The sequence below is a fragment of the Asterias rubens genome, chromosome 8, assembly GCF_902459465.1.
Source record: "Asterias rubens chromosome 8, eAstRub1.3, whole genome shotgun sequence".
NCBI lineage: Eukaryota > Metazoa > Echinodermata > Asteroidea > Forcipulatida > Asteriidae > Asterias > Asterias rubens.
The window spans coordinates 7,011,968-7,031,118 of record NC_047069.1 but is presented as its reverse complement, the minus strand read 5'-3'; the positions used below and the strand labels follow the sequence as shown (position 1 = coordinate 7,031,118).

Here is a 19,151-nt window from a genome sequence, read left to right as displayed (position 1 = left end):
CTATTGAGAGTTCGTCTAACGCTGAAAATGTTTCCAGTGAAACAGAGAGACTGCTTGTCTCTTAAAAGGTCAACTCGCTGATGAGATCAGGGGAAGTCGTAATGCATGCAGACCCAAGAACTTTTGAGCCGCGGCCGGTGAAATTCAGTCACCCATCAGTGGTGCGGGGCTGGTTTTCAAATGAAACAGAACGGACTACTGAGGACATTTTATCTGTGCGGACTGGGTATACGAGAACAAGTTTAAAATTTATTGAGAATTTTGTGAAGTGAGTTTTTTGGGCATTTTTTCAGATTTTGGGTCAAACCATTTTCAGTGATTTAATGGATACAGAACCAACTACTAAAGCGTTTTACCTGTGTGGAATGGGTAAATTAACCAAAGTTTAAGATACATTGAGAATTTTGTGAAGTTTAGTATTTGGTCAGAATTCAGAAAAATCTGCCGATGTCGGTAGGCTCTATAGACATTTCCCCTGATTTTGGGTCAAAAAAATGTTTGGTGACTTTATGGTTTCAAATGATACAGAACGAACTATTGAAGACATTTCATCAGTACAGATTGGGTATATGAGTCAAAGTTTGAGATATATTGAGCATTTTGTGAAGTTGTTGTGTTTTGGGTAAAAAATGAGAGCAATGAGAGCCAACATTGGAAGGGAGCACGGAGCCCAACGAGATATGGCAGGGATTGCAGCTGAATGATGAAAACAATGTCATTATTGTGAGTTGACAAATTGACCTACAATTTCACAAAACAAAGGATTTTGGTGGTTCTTTCAAAACCGATGCATGTGAAGCAGGGTTTTTTTTTTTTTTTCTTCATCTGACGGTAATAATTAATTCTGACTTTACCCAAGCTGAAATCAAGGAGTTTTTCTGACTTTGGTTGTGTGGTCTTACTGCGTGGCCTTGACGTTTTAAAAACCGTTGTTTGATTGGAGAACTGGTTGGCTACCCTGGCTTCCGTTCACGCCTTCTGGAAACCAGAAATACAAATAATAATAATATAATATGACAACCTAGATAAAATATAAAAGTAAACTCTTTCAATGCATTTCGGGAAACCTCAAACCTTGGATCAATTTGGCCAGCAGGCGAAATGTGAGATGGATGTAAAAGTTTTAGCCCCTCTTTCAGACTAAAAGTAACATTCAAAGAGCAAGATGTCATTGATAGGGACCAATAGTGTGGTCATGACTCTATCTTTATAATGAGCACATATTGAAGTTCCTGGTTAGGATGGCCAGTCTTCCCCGGATGATGCCCAAATTACTTCCATGAACCAACAAGTGATTAAGGGAATCAATGTGTGGTGAAGAGGATTTCAACTAGTGGTTTAATCCCAACGAGGCCTGGTTCTTGATAATTTTACCGAGACAAAGTCTCGAACAACTGCTTACAGTCTGCTTAAAGAGTCTGTCCTCTGGAATAGATAAAATTGACTTCAGTTCCGACACAAATATTTCTGGATGGGAGTTGGTTCTTGGTAAGGAAACCCAAAGCCCAATCTTACTCCACCGTATGTAACCAGGGGTCGATTTCACAAAGAGTTAGGACTAGTCCTAACTTAGGACTAGTCCTAGGAGATATATACAAATTGCATTGATAGTCCTAAGTTAGGACGAGTAACTGGTCCTAACTGGAGATAAGACTAGTTCTAACTCTTTGTGAAATCCACCCCAGACTTAATTGACAGTAAAAGGAACTCACTCCGAAGTGTTAGTTGCAGAAAATACTGCTTCGCTAAAGACAAATTGAGTAGGGCTCCAATCACAACAATGCAAGCCTAAAGTAATTTTTGCTGGTAATCTGTTCCTGCAAAGCATTCTGCGCTTCGCAAGTTTTTGCGATTACAGACTTTATGAAATTTGGCCATTGTGGTAGTTGCCACCTTGGAGCCATGGTGAGTTAAACTTGGCCTGGAGAATCAAAGGAATGGAGACTTTGATAGTACTGCGAGAATCTATACTTCTGGAATGATGGCTGCTCAACAAACATACCTCAGATCAAATAGGCCAATTGACCTAAGGTATTGTTAAGGCTCATCTGAAACTCTGCCACTAATTACCGGATAGCTGAACGGCACTTGTGAATTATCCCTGTTGTTAGGCGTTTGTTAAAAGAGGTGAAGCAAAAAGTCACCTAGATCTCCTTAATTCTTAATAAAGTATAATATAGCCAGTTTGGCATCATGACATATAAAGTACCTTTATCTTCAGTATGATGCTTTCAAGATCATACATCTCAAAGTCAAAGTGGATGCCCAGCAGATGGTCCATATTCAGGCTTCAACACAGCTTGAGGAGGTAACCTTCTGTTTCTGATATCCATGGCAACACAGGTCCAAGTCAATCCTCTGCAAGTAGAAGAAAATATGATTCAATCTTACCAACCTAAATCCTTTTCATATTAAGCTACTAGTGGTTGTCCTTTAATTTCATTCAGTTCAAAAACTGTTATCTTTGTTTGAGGATACAAACTCCAGTGTCTCAAAATCTTGGAAAGTTCATGGCTAGAACACAATGTGTTTGGGACAGAGTGGACTGGGCCCAATTTCATAAAGCTGTTCAATACTGATTGGCAATTGTTGTTTCTACAAGCAAAAGTTGAGTCGGGCACCAGCCACAGCAAATGGAAACTTAAAGTAATATTTGCTGGTAACTCGTTTCTGCTTAGCAATACTATTCTGTGCTTAGCAAACATGTGTTTATACACAGGCCTTACATGAGGGCTCTGGTAGAAGTGTGAGAAGCTGAGAATAGGTAATGGCAGCTATCTAAGGAATGAGCCCCGAACTACAATTTAAGGAAGGCTGCCACAGATGCCACTCTATGCAGAATAATGATCAGGGACTTTAAGTAAAAACATTCGAACTGCCTTACTATCTACCGGCAATCTTGGCGGTGTAAATGTAGTTGGTAAGACACTGCTCTAGAATTGCAAGGGTCGTGGATTCAAATCACACCCGAGTAAGATGCCTGCGATTTTTTAACAGGACTCAGGAAAGTACTCTTGACTGGCAGGGTCCTCATCACACAGAGAGAGTCATCTATCAAGTAGTTTTCAAAGCCGTTTTTGAAACTAAATTTATTTTCAACGTCAGGCCATTAACTATTTTTTGCATAAATTTATTTAAAGCGACAATGGGGGACTTTTGAGATGCTGTCTGCCAACAAACAAACAAACAAACTTAACAGTCCTATTTTCAGCTCTGAGTATGCACACACATGCTCGGTATTGCACGTATAGGTCTCAGCACGCGCACTATCGGTGAGAAAAGGACCATCCAAAAGTCTCCCATATACTGTTGATTCCTGGAAGACTAAATTCATTTCTATCCTCATGTTTCCTGATCCAGTGGTTTTACTTTTAGTATAAGTACCAATTCCTGTGACTAGTGTCTCTAAAATGATTCCCTTTCTTCACTATAGGTCAATTACACAAACATGACAATTGTAGTATTTTTTCCACTCTCCTGGTAAATAGATTTTATAAACTGTAAAGGCAGTGGCCACTATTGGTAATTACTCAAAGTAATTCTTAGCATAAAAGCGTACTTGGTAATGAGAATGGGGCGAGGTTGATAGTATAAAACATTGTGAGAAACGGCTCCCTCTGAAGTAACATAGTTTTCAAGAAAGAAGTAATTTTCCTCGAATTTGATTTTGAGATTTAGATTTAAAATTTGAGGTCTCGAAATCAAGCATCTGAAAGCACACAACTTCGTGTGACAAGGTGTTTTTATCTTTAATTATTATCTCACAACTTTGACAACCAATTGAGCTCAGATTTTCACAGGTTTGTTATTTTATGCATACGTTGAGATACACCAAGTGAGCAGACTGGTATTTGACAATTACCAATATTGTCCAGGGTCTTTAAGAGTAGAATTGAAACTAGTGTCTAGCTGGAACTTCTGTGGAATTTTAGTTGAGAAATCTCTTTGACCCAAATTCTCATAATGTTCATAAAACCCTGGCCTTGTCTGCTTTTCATTGATGTAGTACAATACAACATGCTGGTCTCCAACAACCATAATGGTCATCATGCTCCAAAGATTCAAGGGTAATGATTTTTGAGATGTTTTGGTGGTTCCTTCAAATCAATGAATGTGATTCAAGGCAGTTTTTGTCACCTGATGGTAAGAATTATGTTTGACTTACCCTAGCTGAACTCACTGAGTTCTTCTGACTTTGGTTGTATGGTCTTTCTTGCTTGGCATTGCCATTCTTAATGCCGCCATTTGGATGGAGAACAGGTTGGCTGCCCTGACTCCTGTTCAAGCCCTGTGGAATTAGACAAAATAATGAAGACAACATGAATTTATATCAAAGTGCAAAATCTCAAGCCTTGAATCAATTTGTCAGGCAGGTTGATGCCAGATTGATGATAAGTTGAGCGCTAGACTCGGTCCCTGTATTAGCAAGGATAAAAAGAGGTACCTGCTATTCATATCCAGTGACCATTGGATACAGTGATATCATGGGATAAATGCAGAGACTATCTGTGTTTGTTTTGATTGGTGTGAAGTCACCTCGGACCACCAATCAAAACACATGGAAATCTTGCATGCTGTGTCCACATAATATATGTGTGTATTGTATACAATTGCTTGCATGTGTGCATAATGTACTAATTGCATGCAATGTTGGTGTAGAATTTGACTGCGTATCACTATGGATGCGTTTGATTAGCTTCCCCAGGTCGACCCAGGGGGGCGCATTCTTTTCTAAGGGCAAATGTAGGCAGATAATTACCCCATGTTCGTCCTGGAAAAGTTGTATTTTTTTTTTTTTCCAGGGCGAAAGGTGTGTAGATAATTACCCAAGTTCTTCCTGGAAAAAAAAATCATTTACCATTCTCGTGGTGACATCATTGCACCTCCGGCCAGCCCAAAGTGCCCTGCTGGTGGATCAGGTCATTTGGGGCTGGCCCGAGTTGCACTGATGTCACCACGAGAAGGATGAGTGATTTTTTTGCACACGTTCGGCCTAAAAAAAATGAAATAGGCAACTTTTCCAGGACGAACGTGGGGTTATCTGCCTACATTCGTCCTAAAAAAAAAATAAAAAAAATAAGCACCACCCGGATGAGCACACCGGGGTCGACACAGGGCAGCTAATTGAATGCACCCATTATGAAATGAATGTAGGTCAAAGGTGAAGATACACGACGGCTGCGCGGTCGGTCTCTGGCATTATTCACAAGCCTCAAAGTGTGACGGCAGATGTTCAGGCAGAGGAATAACCGCGATCTCAGACTTGAAATCAAGTCTAACATATACAAAGCTTGTGTGCATTGTGTATACACCGAGTCTCACCAATGAACGCACGTGGTCACAAACTTTTTGATCACAGTACGGATGTATAATGATAATTGAAATTCATGAATGTATTTTTGTAATTTTATTATTTATAGTAAAATGACGGTAGTCGCAATGGTTATTCTTGGTCTGATCAGTAATAGTGACATCATCCGAGAGTGGTCGAAAGATGGATTGCACATAGCGTCATTGACCGCCATACTTGATAACGAACAATGGAAAAGTGCACACACGTACAAGTGTCTGAGCTGCACACAACTCTCAGCCAATGACAGCCTTTTTACGCGTGCACGTTTCATCAAGGTTGGAGGTCAATGACATCATGTGCAAGTCATCTATTGGTGAGTTGTGTACTTTACCTTCCAAGAAAATCCAAGCAGATCCATGACTTTGGTAACTAGTGGTGATCAACTTTGATTGTCTCTACAGCACTCCTTCTTCTGCATCATATTGATAGAGAGTCCAACTTGAGGAGATTCATCAGGGTCTTGAGTTATTCACATCTTTAGCTCTTGACTGGCAGGGTCGGACATCACTCACAATGGGGAGACTCATCTATAAACACGATGATAAATAGGAAGTCATATTGAAAGCCGTTTTTGAAACTAAACTTATTTAAAAGGACAGTACACTGTTGAATAGTTCAGTTAAACAATTTTTTTTTTTAAATTACCTAGTGCAATCCAGTCCACACCATATTCAGACACTAAAGTTCATATTATACCAAGGTTTGAAGAGTTCAGTTTAAAAAAGCAAGGAAATTCAGTCAACATCTTTCACAGTATACCCAGGCTTGAAGAGTTCAGAATAAAAGTGCAGTTCAGTCCACTTACACATTTTGATTGAGGCAATAAAGTTTATACACCGAGATTTCAGCTGTTCAGTTTAAACAAAAATGAACATATCCTGGTCCTGCACAAACAATCATAAATCAGGGGTTCAATTTAAGCACTCATTCAAAAAATAAAATAAATAAAAAGTAAATAAATAAATAAATAAAACGAAGTTCAGCTCAGTTCACATATCCTTGATTCATATACCAAGATTTGAAGGGTCTAGTTTAGAGTTAAAAAATAAGTTCTATAGAACTAGGCCTATACTATACTAAATACTTCCTTGGTTAGGCACTAGAGTTATGCGAAGGTGAAAAGTTTCCGTATCACGCCACCACTTTTTTAGTTTTCGCTGAAGATTTCTTGCTTGAAGTTGAACACTTGACAATAGGCCTATCGCTCATAGTTATAAATAAGACAAAATATCACACACTCTAAAACTTCTCCGAAAGATCATGTCTTAAGTTAAGCATTCGAAGTTTATTTATATAGCTTTCATTGACCATGATCTTTGGAAGAAAGTCTGCTTGAATGAAGGTACATACCTGCCCTTGCTTGTAACACTGTCTCGGTCTCCGGAAGCCCTGTGTGCGTGGCTGAATGCATGCCGCGTGTTTGGCAGCTCTCTCCCCGCCATGCTCTTCTCCTGCCCGGTCATGTCGTCCGTGACTCCGTCTCTGTGCTCCCGTGCTCCCCTGGCCAGTGTTACGGTCTTCAGGGTAAACTTCGTGGAACCCATGATCAAAGCCGGTTGCAAACTCCGCACCGAATTGTCACCCAAATTTGAGCAAAACATATTTTCCAAAGAGTAGAAAAAAGATGGTTCCACTGCGGTTACTCGGCCAATGAAGTTAGTCAACTGTTGGCTACAGTCGTCAGGCTTTTAAACTCAGTGAAATTCGCACAGCCAAGAGTTCCACGATGAAGTTTACAGTTCATTTTGCAAGTTTAAGTTGCAGACGTGATGTTTTTCTCGGTAAAGGTCCCTGCCGACTTCGTGTAGAACTCTCAAAGGCCGGTTGCAAACTCTGAAAATTTCTCCCAAATTCGGGCAACAGATTAATTCCAAATTGTATGAAAATGTCCCCTGGCCGGTGGAAGGGTGGTACAACAGTCCAAGTCACATTAAACTCAGTTTTCTCTAAAAAGCAAACCGACCAACTTTGTCCACGTGCGTTTAAAGCTAGCATAGCCGGCCACACACCATCTTTGATATGCTGAGATTTGTCTGGAAATGGCATCTCCCTTCTCTAAAAAGTGATTGACGCGCTGGAAGGTCAAATTTCGGCCAGTCGAATGCTTAGACTGGCAAGTGGAAAATAAGCCCCGCCCAGCCTCTCACTTTGCTATCACATAATTATTATACACACACACGTACACGTGGGTGACCGCAAAACTTTGGCTTGATGTCAAGTTCTCTTAATTTGCATACCAGAAAAACAAAAATGTAAAGGAATGTAATTAAAGGAATGTCCAGGTGTGCAAGTCGTCGTTAGCTTTTTGGATGCTGAACAATAGGGATTGGATATTTGAATGCATGTTGAGCAATAATATGGTGGACAACTTTGTAAATCTGCATGTACACACCCAATCCAAATGAGTACACTGCTTTCAGCCACCCTATCTCAAAAGGACAAATTGTTGTGTTTAAAAAGGCAAGAGAAGACCTTAAAAATCATCATTTCTTTATGGGGTAATAACATTCATTTTACATTTTAAATGATTAATTGATCTTATTTAAATGAATACAAGTGCTATCTAGTTGTTCCACTTGACAGATATCTCTGCCGTTTTCTTAAAATAAATAAACACGTATGTTTATAGTCTCATTATCGAGTAATTTTGAACTCGACTACTAAACCACAAAAAGTATACTTTTTGTTTTTCACTATACTTAAAGTGAGATTTACAATTCGTACCCATTCTACGTACGGTCTTTTGTATTAATATAACTATGCCAAATACTTATTATAGTGATCAAACAAATAATTTATGATCACATAAGGGCGAAATTCAAACAAGTCAGTTTATCTGACTTCTAAAAAGAAATAATATTGTTGTATCCACAGTAAAAGCAAAGATTGCAGGTGACGTAACGATTAAATCTAAGACGCCAACGATTGTCTGGGAATGACACTTTTGTTGCTTACGATTGACTAACACTAATTTATGCATTCTTTAGTCTGTTGGGAAAAAAATTGCTTTGAGGCCTACAGTAAAAACTAACACATAGACTGGTTTTATATTAATAGCCAACAATTCGTCAACAGAGGGCGCTATGTACAATTAACGGTCTCCAAATTCTTGCGCCATTTTCGATGATGCCGTGGACTCGTACCGCTTGTTGGGTGTCATCACTCGCAAAATGTGTATACCTTCTTTTACTATTTTTGTTCAGAAATATAGCCTTCTATTTATTTGGGCGTTATTCTTTTTTCATTTGAGCAACATAAGAAGTCAAGCAGCTTTTGCAACATGTAATCATTGCAACTGTGGTATCATTTTAAAGAGGAACAGTTCAGCTTTGCAATGATATATACCATATACAAAGAGAGTATTAAATAATAACAAATAATATACTGGATTGAAAAAAAGTTTCCTTACTTTTTGTGAGCAGTTTACTTTACTGTAATTGCTTTCTCTTCACCCAGGGGTGTAGAAGGGTACCTGCGAGGGTAGTGGTTGATATAAGTGTACGAAAAAGCCTGCAGTGAAGCGCTAGGGTTGTCCCAGGTTGGTCCTGGGTGGGGAGCTGGGAAAGATTAAAGGAATCTTATTGGCCTGATCAGGGTCATATAAACTTTATAAAGCACATTGAGTTGTGCACATTGTGAAATGCACTTTATAAGAACTAGTTATTATAATTTATTTGTAAATCTCAAAACTCCTTGAATGCTCGATTAGCATAATATCTTTCAGGGCTTAATATCTAGGCCTACACTTCTCCTAGAACTACAAGGTTTCGTTCCGCTATCATCTCCCGTAACAGGAGTCTCTCGTAACAGGAGAAGATAGCGGAATGAAGCAACATAGTTCTAGGAGTAGGCCAGTGATTTTAGCCCCAGGGCCAGGCCAGTAACCACACGACAGGCCGACGGTCTGTTTTCTCCCTCTATTTAGTGGGTGCACCCTTGGTATCCAAAGCTGACTTACCTCGTCGTAATGTTCAGCCCATTTGTCATAGAATTGTCCTACTGCTTCCTTGAAGTTAGCCTTGGCAGACATTTGATAAATCAACTTAACATTTCTTCTGTATCTCTAATTGGAGTGGGCTCGGACATTCTGGCAGTTGAGTGCTACACCCTAAATTTTCACTGTATCCAGATATCTGTAAAACTAAAGACATGATACAGGGTCATTCCGTTTCAAATAAACCAATATTTTGAAATTGGGGACGAGTCAACTGACTTTATAGGGCTGGGTTATGGTGAAGTTAACATTTTGTCTTAATTTGGAAGGGGTGTAATAATTCGCCCCTTTTGACTGAGCTGGGGGAAATTCATGACCTTACTCAATCAACAACGAATATATCTATGGGGGATGGGGTCATTACATTACAAGCTAGCACTTTGGGTTATATGCTTGGTCAGCACTGGCGGATAATGTAATTACTCAATAATCATGCAGCCAAAAAATCTAGTTCCTACTTTAAGTTTGGTCAGTGATATGTTTTTGAGAATTTTGAAAAAAACTAATGATAAAGCCAGAAAAACAAAAAATTCGTTAACATTTGAAAAAAGGGGATACCGAAATTTCACCGCCTTTTGCTGCATGGATACTAGTTTTTCCTGAATACGCGACTCATAGAGGGCGCCCTGGAGTTTGGTGGGGGCGGGGCAGGGGCCCGGCCACTGCCACATTCACATAAACTACCATCCAGTCAATGCAAACTGGGTTCAATTCCCCGGCCCCATAAATAGATTAACTTCAGTAAAGGTGAGTTGGTTCTTCTTCTTCCTATTCTATACCAAGTACCTGGCTCAATTTCATGAGCAAAGAGCGTACTCACGTGAGTTGAACTGAACTGAACGTTAGCCCACCGTGTTGACATTGACAACGGTCTGATCACACAGACTGAAGGTGGGCTAAACATTAGCCATAGCTGCGATAACGTAACCCTCCTCCCGACGGCCGGAGGAGGCTGTCGGCTGTCGGGAGGAGGGTTACGTTATCGCAACTAGGCTAAACTGAACTGAACTGAACTACTGAGTTGGCATGCTTGTAATTAGCCCCACTTGTGTGGCGCTTTGGTCACACAAGTGGGGCTAGCTTGTAATGTAATGACCCCATATATTCGTTGTTGATTGAGTAAGGTCATGAATTTCCCTCAGCTCAGTCAAAAGGGGCGAATTATTACACCCCTTTCAAAGACAAAATGTTAACTTCACCATAACCCAGCCCTATAAAGTCAGTTGACTCGTCCCCAATTTCAAAATATTGGTTTATTTGAAACGGAATAACCCTGTATCATGTCTTTTTAGTTTTAAGGTGTAGCACTCAACTGCCAGAATGTCCGAGCCCACTCCAATTAGAGATACAGAAGAAAATGTTAAGTTGATTTATCAAATGTCTGCCAAGGCTAACTTCAAGGAAGCAGTAGGACAATTCTATGACAAATGGGCTGAACATTACGACGAGGTAAGTCAGCTTTGGATACCAAGGGTGCACCCACTAAAATAGAGGGAGAAAACAGACCGTCGGCCTGTCGTGTGGTTACTGGCCTGGCCCTGGGGCTAAAATCACTGGCCTACTCCTAGAACTATGTCGCTTCATTCCGCTATCTTCTCCCGATACGGGAGACTCCTGTTACGGGAGATGATAGCGGAACGAAACCTTGTAGTTCTAGGAGTAGTGTTGGCCTAGATATTAAGCCCTGAAAGATATTATGCTAATCGAGTATTCAAGGAGTTTTGAGATTTACAAATAAACTATACTAACTAGTTCTTATAAAGTGCATTTCACAATGTGCACAACTCAATGTGCTTTACAAAGTTTATATGACCCTGATCAGGCCAATAAGATTCCTTTAATCTTTCCCAGCTCCCCAGGACCAACCTGGGACAACCCTAGCGCTTCACTGCAGGCTTTTTCGTACACTTATATCAACCACTACCCTCGCAGGTACCCTTCTATACCACTGGGTGAAGAGAAAGCAATTACAGTCAAGTATCTTGCTCTTGAAAGGACAAAGGTGCCACAACCGGGATTCGAACCCCCAACTCTGAATGACTAAAACCATTCTAGAATTAGAGATAAAGGTTTCCTTGCTGGAAGATGCTCAGAAAAACACACCGACAAAAAAAATGGTTATAAATGACCCATTCTTAGACTTCCACCCCATTTTCTGAACCATTTCTTTTTTACTTCCTCTTCAAGGATTTGGAAAACTCAAAGTACGTTGCCCCAGTGGGTGGTGCAGAGGAGTTGAGTAAACGAGTGGAGGACAAGAACGCTCTCATTATCGACTGTGCAGCAGGTACTGGGCAGGTCGGAGTGGAGGTATTTACAGCATTTTATTTATTGTGCGAATAAGAAGTTCAATTGCATATTACTAACTAAAAACAGGGATAACATCTCTAGATTGACTGATACGTAAACTAAAAACTAACATTGATATTAATCTATAAGCTCTTCAATACTCTTATTCTTTAAATTGTTAAATCATTGCAGTATCATCGCTAAAACAGGATTCGAATTGCCTCTAGCTACCAGGCAATCTCAGTGGTCTTAGTTGGTATGACACTTTTCTAGGACCACTAAAGCCATTGGGTTCAAATCCCACCCGAGTAATATGCCTGTGATTTTTTTCACAGAAGTCAGGAAAGTACTGAGTATACAGTAATATTATTTTTATTATTTTGTTACCTAGTTGGCGAAGCGGGGATTCAAGAATATTGACGCTGTAGATATGTCTCAGAAGTCCTTGGACATTAGCGCCTCCAAGGGAGTCTACAGAAAGCTCTTCTGTGACAGCCTCGGCAAAAACAAAATCAAAGGAGTTGAAGATGGTATGAAACCTTTTTGTTGTAAAGACTTCAGGCCTGAAGCCTTTTTTAGGCGTCGGAACGCACACAAACTTGTGCAACAAGGGTACTTTTTCTTTCATTTTTCTGTTCGAATTTTCACAGATTTATGATTATAAATGCATCATGTTGGGATACACCAAGTGAGAATACTGGTCTTTGAAAATAACCAAGTGCCTTTAAGGTTACACATGTTGATGATTTAATCATGTATTGTACCTTGCCTTCATTTAGGTTGTTACGATGCTTTAACCTGCATAGGAGCCGTAGGCGTTGGGCATATTGCCGAAGATGCATTTGTGGAATGGAATCGAATGTTGATGATTTAATCATGTATTGTACCTTGCCTTCATTTAGGTTGTTACGATGCTTTAACCTGCATAGGAGCCGTAGGCGTTGGGCATATTGCCGAAGATGCATTTGTGGAATGGAATCGAATTGTCAAAAAAGGTAAAGTGCTAAAAAATACACTAAGGTCTGCAACATGTATTAAATAATAGCTATACTAAGGGCTCTTCACTGCTCAATTTCACCAAGCTGCTTATATAAGCACAAGCAGATTATGTTTACCAGAGTTAGGTGACTGGCCAAAATAAAATGTAAACGTAGAATCTGTGACTGGTATTCTGCTCATTTTTGCTCAGCACTGTGTTCTGCTTAAGCAGCTTTACGCTATTGGGCTTAGCTGCTGTTAATGGGTAAAGCCCACAGCGATGTCACATTTAAGCTATTTTAAGGTATGGTGGACACGGTGCTATAAACTATTCATCATCATCATTTAGGCTGTGATCATCCGGTGTAAGATGTACATGTGTAGCCCTCATGTAAATGCCATTCATTTCTATAAACTGTTAGGTTTGGGTAAAATGGACCGTAAACACCCAAAAAAAGAAGTTGTGACCAGGATTTGTGATGTTTTTCAAAACAACCAAAAGACATTTAAAAGTTCATGTAAGCACATGTTTAGCAAGTACTCTCTCCTGCTTATTATAAAAAAGAATGAATGAAATTGATAATTCCTAAGAGGAGTTAAGTTTATTTTAATAAAGGCACTCATTTTGCGAGCTGTCCACGGAATACTTGACAAAACAGGACTCGGGAAAGTACTGAGTATACAGTGCTACACACATCGGTGTATATGGGTAAAAACCAAAAAAAAAAACCAAAAAAAAAAAAAAAAAATTAATATTCTTTATCCCCGATGCAAATTTAACATCTATTAAAAATGTAAGCATTTTAGCTGTGTACTAAAATGTTGATTCAGTCAAGCATTAACATTCCATGGACAGCTACAAACACGAGTCCCTTCAGTAAAAAAGGCATAACTTCTCTTAGAAATGATCACTTATCATTTCTTTTTCAGATAAGCAGGAAAGAATGCTGGTTTAATACGTGCTTCAACGGGGTTTTGAATGTCAGTTGATTTTCTTAATTTTTAAATCATACATCTCGGTCAGCTTCATTTTGACTCACCCTGTATAGAGGTGCACTTAAGGTATTAACAGTGCACTGATATAAAGGTGGCCTCCAACCAAGGCTATCAACCATGCAGTCTGACCTCGCCATTGTGAGATTGACTATTCAACTACAACCATGTCCGACTTCCCAAACGAAGCAGTACCAAAAATAAACTTATTGACCAACACCTGCTCTTTTCAGAGCTAAAACTCCCTCAAAAGAAAAGTAGTACACCATTGTACCCGCGGCAGTACAGTTTATTACGATCCTATAAGCTAAAGTAGTAGTCCAGTCTATTTTCTATACCATCCGCCCTGGTAATAGTTAAAAGCAGGACAGTTCTTTTCAGAACTGAGAAGTCTCCCGAACCTCCGATTATCTACTCCGCAGCAGTAGAATAAAGCAAGACAGTTCTCTAAGAACAAACTCTACCTGGCAAGTAGATACACACATGGTGTTACCGCAAACCAAATATACATTGATACCTGACCATGCAATGCCTCAAATCCTATAAACCAATGTACGCGCAACCTTATAGTTGAATATTATCATTCACACCATGCCAAGCTTTTGACACAGAGAAATGAATTAGGCAGTGCTGTCCACTTCATATGAAAGGCTGTTACAAATTCAACTTCCCTATTTGACAAACTGTCATCAATGGAAATAAATAACATCTATGATTGAAAGATATTATATGCACATAAACTGGTAGTGGTATTTCTCTATTGGAAATAATTAAGCAGTACGGCAAAGCCACAAAATTGCATTACAGGGTTTGGGTTGTGGGGATTGTGGATTCGCTAAATGCGTTTTTCCATCTAAAAACTTTCGGTCTCCACTCTAAACCATTTCACCCAAAAAATTAACAATAAAAAAAATGCAAGCTATATAGTTCATGTAAACCTGTGAGATCACATGTTTCTACAAAATATACGAGAATGCTGATTGTATGTTTTCTGTCTTTCACAACAGGTGGAATTATGGTTTTCAGTGCCAGCAAAGTGTCATTTGAGAATGAGCCCGAACGGCAAAAAGAGATTAAAAATCGAATCCGAGCTGCAATAAAGGATCTGGTTGAGCAAGGACAGTGGGAAATGCTGGAACATGAGGATATGGACTACTTGTTTGGACGTCGAGCCGATATGTTTACAGTTCGCCGGCTTTAAAAACAGACTTGGGTCCTATTTGAGAAAGCTGTTGAGCAAGAAATACTGCTTGACAAATTGTTTGGAGTATAAGCAAAAGGTGATAGGGGCACCAGTTGCAACAATGTAAACTTGATAGATTGTTGGCTGAAAACCCGTTTCTGCTTAGAAAAAATTGTCCGTTGCTTAGCAGTTCTTTGTGCTAACAGGCTTTATGAAATTGGGCCCCGATGTCAATGGTTTTGGGGAAAATATCCACCAGACTAAAAAAAGCTTGTAGCTCAAAATAGTTTTACGGGACCAGTTTTTTTTAACGAGACCTGAATCAAAATGAGCTGAACAACCACCAAGGGAAATCTATAGTAGAAGTGTACTTTGATACTCAAGAGACTTAAAGGCAGTGGACACTATTGGTAATAGACCCTTCCCATGAAATATGTAAATTGCACATAGCGCGTACGCACTAACGTTTTGGTTGGCAAAATGAGGGAACATCGCGCTGTTTTGTACACGGCTAATGGGTGCGTGACGCAGACGCGATTGCGCATCTGCTTAGTGCACAACTCTATGGTGTTTGCCAACCAACAGGGTCTGTACGCATGCGTGAATGTGATTAGCATATTTCATGGGAAGGGTCCATTGTCAATGACAAGCCTTCACAGTTGGTGTATCTCATCATATGCATAAAATAACAAACCTGTGAAAATTTGAGCTCAATCCGTCATCAAACTTGTGAGATAATAATGAAAGAAAAAACACCCTTGTCACACGAAGCTGTGTGCGTTTAGATGGTTGATTTCGAGACCTCAAGTTCTAAATCCGAGGTCTCAAAATCAAATTCATGGAAAATTACTTCTTTCACGAAAACTACGGCACTTCAGAGGGAGCCGTTGCTCACAATGTTTTACACCATCAACCTCTCCCCATTACTCATCACCAAGAAAGGTTTTATGCTAATAATTATTTTGAGTAATTACCAATAGTGTCCACTGCCTTTAAAAGATATCTATCAGACTCATAGTCAAACAATTATTTCCACAAAGCTTTTACACAATGAGATAGAATATTATCACTCGAATGAAAAGTACAAGACCACTGGGGACTATCCAATCACAAATTTTACTGGCCCGAATCAAAATCCACTGGCCTCAGGCCGGTGGTCCAGTGTAATTTCGAGCCCTGCCTAGCCTAAAGGCCGAGTCACACTGCAGCAATAACGAAAACGATAACGATCACGACGCAAAGGGAACCCGTTGTATTGCTTGAATTGCTCCACGCAGAATACGCACACGCTCATCCAACCAATAGAATGCGTTCTCTTTGCGTCGTTATCGTTCTCGTTATCACTGCAGTGGGACTGATGGGCCTTTAGGACGGTTATAACACATCAATCTTGATAAGATATTTTAATACAAATCTTCCTATACACTTAGTTGAATCAATGAACATTTAAATTTTTAATTTCAGTTTTAATAGGTAATGGAGTATTTAAGAGAATATGATTTAATGTACTTGGTGCAACGGAGGAATTTACAGGAGGTTATTTGTATATTTATGTTGATGTCATTTTCCACCTAAAGTGTAAAAATCATAGTATTTTGAAATGAAATTTTCATGAGATTAGTTTTAAAACATCGACTGGTTCCAGAAACCAAAGTTATAAGCAAACACACCAGAACAAAATTAAACCTTTAGTATGACTTTCTCTTCAATAATAAGTTGTTGATAGTCCAATTCATTTTAAATCCATTGTCATATGAAAGCATACTCAAAACAAGAGTCCTGGGTACATTTTAAAACAGTTGAACTGTGTTTAACTCCTGTGAAACGTTCGCTGTGATGTCAAAACTCGCTTCGCATGAAGTATGAACCGGGCTGTACTCCCTTCATTGAAGGGATTTAATGAACCATTCATTTATTTGAAGAATTTGTCTTGGTCAAAGGCACTGATTGGTAATTGTCAAAGACCAGTCTTCTTACTTGGTGTATCTCAACATATGCATAAAATAACAAACCTGTGAAAATTTAGGCTCACTTGGTCGTCAAAGTTGCGAGAGAATAATGGAAGAAAAAGCACCCTTGTCGCAAAGGTTGTGTGCTTTCAGATGCCTTGAATTCCAGACCTCAGCTGAGGTCTCTTATTCAATTCAAATATTCTAGTGAGAAATTACTCCTTTCTCAAAAACTACATTACTACAGAGTTAACCGGTTCTCACTCAGCGCTCCATTGTTTGTTACCAAGTAAGTTTTTAGGCTTACAATTATTTTGAGTTATTACCAAAAGTGTCCAGTGCCTTTAAAATGACTCTGTTTAGATATTAATAAACGTTAAGGATCTATATGAATACAATTTATTCAAATTCATTGAAAGTGGTAGGAATAGTAGTTCAACCAACATTGCCTGTGCTGTACCTTATCTTGATTCATAGAGGGTAAGCTCACCAGTGGCAGCATAGCTGTGATATTTATATACTATTTTAGACCCACTAATAAAAACCATGCGCACAAGTAGCTAAACATTCCGTACTTATTAAAAATAATATCATTACATACTCCAACCAAAAAATTGTAATTTTTTAGCCAGTATTAAAATTGTGTGTCAGCAAAACATACAAAACATTCCATTTTTATAAATTCTTAAAACAATATAATGTTCTGACTATGAATTCAAGCATTTCAAATAAACATTTAACAAAATATGGATACATTGTAATAAAACCAGCAAGACTGCCAAATCACCTCATATAGATTGTCTCTGTATGTTGCATTGATTTTGTGTTAATAACCCTTTCATGCACCATTTATTTGAGTGATAAATTGATCATATGAAAAAATATATTTTTTTTTCAAACTTTTGTTGTCTACTGTGAAAAGTTTGTGGCCATTTGATCTTTGTTTTTTTGTTTTATGAATTTTTTTCTGACTAGCATATATTGAGGATGCATACAGAATTTACTCCATGCTTGTATTTCTTAGCAATTTCTTTAAAAACTAAACAAATAAGTACAACCAATTGAAACTGCAAAATTTCTATCTAGTAAAATCATTAGCCGTCCCAAGGAAATAAAAATAAGAGTCCGACATATTTATCTACAATGAATCTGTCGCCATTCTATCCAAACCATGAAGTCGGATCTTAGAGTTAAAAGTGTAACAAATTACTTTTCACATATTTGTTTTCATCATTCTCCGTTTTGTATTGCGCATAGAGGCTCCTGCATGATGCCCTCATATAACTGTATTGTATTAATATAACTACAACATTATCTAAATAATCACATGACTGTGTGGGACTTGCAAATACAGCCTGATTATCTTAACCCTTGGACTTTTTGGAAAGCTAATTTCATACACATAGTGTAAACACCTGCAATTGAGGATCTCCATTGTCCCCCTTTTGTTTGTAGTGTTACATGTAACTTTTTGGCAACAGTTTCCATTGTTTTTTTGCACACACTTTCAAACAAGGGACTTATACCAATAGGTCCCCGGTTTGAATGTGTATACCCTACCCAAACACACCAAAATTAATTGGGGAAACAAATCAGTATTTAACACAGGCTTTTTTTGTAATGGTAAGACGTGCATTCAATTTTTGTTTTAATAGATGTTAAATTTGGGCAATTTCATGGTCAGTCGCATTACACTTTTCTGTGTCATTTCTTGATCTTGGTGCTAGTAATTCTATGTTATATATTCTTCCCACTAAGTTTATAGATTTGTACTTAGTACACGAGGCTTTGAAGTGATGATATTAGAAATGTTGTGGGCTTCGTGCTCTGGGTATAAAAAAATCAGTCGGTCGCATTACACATAAAGAACATGGAAAAAATACACTACTCACAATTCAAAAGTTTCCTCAAGCTAACAAACTTCCGAAAGTTTTACTACATGTAACACACAACTCTTAGTTTTGTATACATGAGTATCCAGCAGGATACTTATAAATGGTCAGCAAATTGAACTTTTAGGTATCCATGGAAAAAACCATGGTCAGTTGCATTACGGTCAATCGAATTGCAGTTTTCCAGTCAATTTAGTCAAGCCATAAGCCGAGTTCTTATTTGGCGAAATTGGGTTCATTCCTTGTCAACAACTAAAAATAAATTGATTTCATATGTTAGCTATAACTTCTAAGTGGAAAGAAAGTTGTGGAAAAATTTTGATTTTTGGTGTAATGTTCATGTTTGCTTGGAATTTTCCATTTGCATCTGCGATAAAGAATAATAATTTTGGTTTTAGGCTTACACATCACGCCTGGTCACTGAGCCATTAAATTCCTTCCTTAACACTTCTCAGCTCCCTGGGGAGTATACAGTCAGTGCAACAAATTTGCTAAGCTAAATCAATCACAAAAACCATCT

At 38.7% G+C, this 19,151-nt stretch overlaps 1 protein-coding gene across 1 annotated transcript; it reads left to right on the top strand.

Moving 5' to 3' along the window:
* Positions 1–9,907: 9,907 nt before the first annotated feature.
* Positions 9,908–15,246, top strand: LOC117293979 (methyltransferase-like protein 27). Its single transcript, XM_033776493.1, has 6 exons — positions 9,908–10,094; positions 10,640–10,796; positions 11,535–11,657; positions 12,028–12,166; positions 12,416–12,631; positions 14,615–15,246. The coding sequence occupies exons 2-5, from the start codon at positions 10,668–10,670 to the stop codon at positions 12,508–12,510; spliced, it is 486 nt and encodes a 161-aa protein (XP_033632384.1). The 5' UTR covers positions 9,908–10,094; positions 10,640–10,667; the 3' UTR covers positions 12,511–12,631; positions 14,615–15,246.
* The last annotated feature ends 3,905 nt before the right edge of the window (positions 15,247–19,151 follow it).

What these genes read in the sequence shown, in the direction of transcription:
- LOC117293979 (XM_033776493.1), top strand. Translation starts at nt 10,668, where the DNA reads ATGTCCGAGCCCACTCCAATTAGAGATACAGAAGAAAATGTTAAGTTG. An exon ending in GGGCTGAACATTACGACGAG is followed by an intron (nt 10,797 to 11,534) that starts GTAAGTCAGCTT and finishes TTCCTCTTCAAG; the next exon opens with GATTTGGAAAACTCAAAGTA. An exon ending in CTGGGCAGGTCGGAGTGGAG is followed by an intron (nt 11,658 to 12,027) that starts GTATTTACAGCA and finishes TTTGTTACCTAG; the next exon opens with TTGGCGAAGCGGGGATTCAA.